The 2,976-nt window shown below is 57.4% G+C and overlaps 1 protein-coding gene across 1 annotated transcript in view; it reads right to left on the reverse strand.

Annotated features, from left to right (window-relative positions):
• Window positions 1–1,416: 1,416 nt before the first annotated feature.
• Window positions 1,417–2,976, reverse strand: part of LOC104515179 (membrane-associated phosphatidylinositol transfer protein 2-like) — a gene marked incomplete at its 5' end in the record, with an annotated part of 27,077 nt that continues 25,517 nt past the window's right edge. Inside the window, 2 exons of the mRNA XM_010159061.1 lie at window positions 1,417–1,761; window positions 2,374–2,502. Coding sequence (XP_010157363.1) covers window positions 1,417–1,761; window positions 2,374–2,502 — 474 coding nt within the window. The remainder of the gene's footprint in view (window positions 1,762–2,373; window positions 2,503–2,976) is intronic.

A 2,976-nucleotide genomic window follows, 5' to 3' on the forward strand; every position in this document is an offset into this window, starting at 1 on the left:
CAGTGTCACCGGGGGTGCCGGCCAGCAGTGAGGGCTTCGCCCCGCGCACCAGCAGCTGCCCACGCCCCCAGCCCCGGCTCGCAAACCACCGGCTCAGGCCCATCCACTGGGAACCACCAGGAAAATTAAGATATGGCCTTTTTTTTTTACGCTTGCCTGACAGCGTTGGCACGCTTCCTTACAGTCTCCACGCTGCTGGAAAAACTTCTGCACAGGTCTGTTGCTTTAAATCTATACATATACATATATATACACGTGTGTGCGCGTATGAGACGTGCGTACACACACGCGCCCCCGGCTTAGCGGTGTTCCGTGGTCATGCACTACCAGCGGTCGGGCGCAGCTACATGAGATGGTAACAAGTTTCCGTTCTAGAAATCGTCAGTGCAAAGAACAATGAGGTTTTACAGGTCAGTAACTACAGGTAAAAGCGAGTCGAGTTCCCGTGAAAGCTGCTACTGAACTGGGAGAGAACCTGGGAAGAAGAAAACATCTCGGAGGGAGTCAGACCCTGCGTTTGGATGAGAACTGCGATGCAATCTAGCTACTGAGAACCTTCAGCGGCTTCCACACGTACGGCGGGTACTTTGGGAAATAATGGATAGCGAGAATATTTGTAGATTTAACAGCAACTTGTCTGAGGTGTGTAACAGCTCAAACAAAATAGCTTGTATTCCTCTTTTAATAGGTCAACACATTAAATTCCATCGGCTTCTAAAAGGTCTCTTTAAAAAATAACAGTAATAACAACGACCCCACTTTTTGGGCGTGAATCTGCCGATATTCTGCCTCTACCACCAGCATCGATACATCCTTCTGCTTTGCCACTGCGTGTGCTCCTTGGGGAAGCGGCTGAACTCGAAGCTCTGTACAGGTAAAGCGCTTGGCTGCTCTGCCTGGCACAGCCCGCGGTACGTCCCTCGTTCGGGGCCGTCTGTGCTGGGAAACGGCACGCGTGTACCGAGTCCCAAACCCACCCTCGCCGGCACCCGCTGAGCGCCTCGGTCTGACTCCCGGGATAACCAAGAAGGAGCTCCCCAGGCCCTCTTCCTGCGGCTCCGAGGACAGCGCTCGGTCACGCGTATCGGAGCGATGGCTAACAAGGCGAGGAGGCACGTATTTACAGTCACTAAACCTGGATAAGAGAAGGAGGCAGGGGAGAGCACGATCCTGACCTGGAGACTTTTCCCCCCCACCCGATTTCCAGCTGTTCCTCGGGCTTGTGCTGCACAAACCTGACGCTCCCGCTGCAAGGCCTGCACGTTCTGCGTGGGAAACATCCCGTCTCTTCCCAGAACACCACGATGTTATTAGAGTAGCACCATATTTACCCTTCCAGCCCGTAACGCCGGCCTCGTCCCTCTTCCCTTTTGTTTTCTCCTCCGATGGCTGCAGCCGACAGTCGCTCCGGCCCGGCTACTTCTGCCCCAGGAGGCCAGACTCCAGCCGGGATGCCGCGCTCCGGCCCCAGCACCCCGTGGCGATGCTCATGCTTCTTTGGCTGCGTTCCCTGTCCCTCTCCTTGTCGCTGTCGGACTGGCTCTGGGTGCGCTCGGGGCGGTGGCCGGTGCTGCTGCCGGTGGCCAAAGGCTGGGAGGAGATGGTCCGCAGCAGGTGATTCCTCTTGCGCAGGAACTCGGTCTGGCTGGGCAGCCCAAAGCTGCCTTTCCGCAGCGCCATGCGCGTGGTGTTCTTGGCGGGCCGCGAGCGGTGGTTGTACTCCAGCTGGGCCAGGTGGGCCGCGTACCCCTCCGTGATGAACTGTGAGACACGAGGGAGGAGGACAGGCGTGAGAGGGAGGAGGACAGGCATGAGAGGGAGGACAGGCAGGAGAATGATGGGATGCACTTCATAGGATCACAGAGTGGTTTGGGTTTGGAGGAACCTTAAAGCCCACCCAGTCCCACCCCCTGCCATGGGCAGGGACACCTTCCACTAGACCAGGTTGCTCCAAGCCTCATCCAGCCTGGCCTTGGACACTTCCAGGGATGGGGCATCCACAGCTCCTCTGGGCAACCTGTCCCAGTGCTCCCCACCCTCTCCGGGAAGAATTTCTTCCTGATCTCCAATCTCAATCTCCCTCTTCCAGTTTAAACCCGTCACCCCTTGTCCTGTCACTCCGGGCCCTTGGAAAAAGTCCCTCTCCAACATTTGGAATTCCCCAACAGTCACCGGCAGCCAAAGGCATTCGCTGTGCCATCTCTGGGGTGACACCCAAGACACGGAACCACCCAGACTTGTGTGATGGGTCCTGGTACGGGGGACTGTTCCCGTCCTCCTGGCAAACGCTAGCTTGCGACATCTGAAAGGTGACCAAATCCCTGTTGCCCTCTGGTGGCAGCCCCTCCTGGGCTCCAACAAGCTGGCCCCTACCTGGCACTGGCTCTGCAGCTTCTTGGTGGGTCGGCCGACGATGTAGATGTGCGTGGGCGGGAGGCTGATGGAGCTGTACACGGAGATGTCCTTGGTGGATCCGTATGCCGCGTGGATCCTCATGTGGAGCTGCAGGGAGAGAAAGCAACACGCGGTCAGGACATATGGGCTCCCCGTGCTGCTCAACAGGCAGGGCCTTTTTTTTTGGTTTAAAATAGCATTTGTGGGATTCTCAGGTCAGTAACTATGTAAGTTCCCAGCTGGATAACGCACCGCTGTGCAAAGCGCTAATTAACAGAGCTGTTTACAGCCCAGAACAAGAGGAGGAACAGCAACACGAAAGCAGATCTCCGCTGGCAGATCCACAGCCTTCCCTTGAGGTCTGTGGGGGGCAGAGGCGGGCACACTTCACTGTCTGCTTGTCACTGGGGACGAGGAGCCATTTGCAACCCCACATGCAGTAATCGTGAGTGGGGAGCGTTCCCCTCCACCAGCCATGCAGCCGCACGCAACAGTCACAGCATCATCAAACGGTTTGGGTGGGAAGGGACCTTAAAGCCCACCCAGCCCCAGCCCCACCCCCTGCCACAGGCAGCGGCGCCC

Source organism: Eurypyga helias, unplaced genomic scaffold (genome assembly GCF_000690775.1).
Source record: "Eurypyga helias isolate BGI_N326 unplaced genomic scaffold, ASM69077v1 scaffold41399, whole genome shotgun sequence".
NCBI classification, from domain to species: Eukaryota; Metazoa; Chordata; class Aves; order Eurypygiformes; family Eurypygidae; genus Eurypyga; species Eurypyga helias.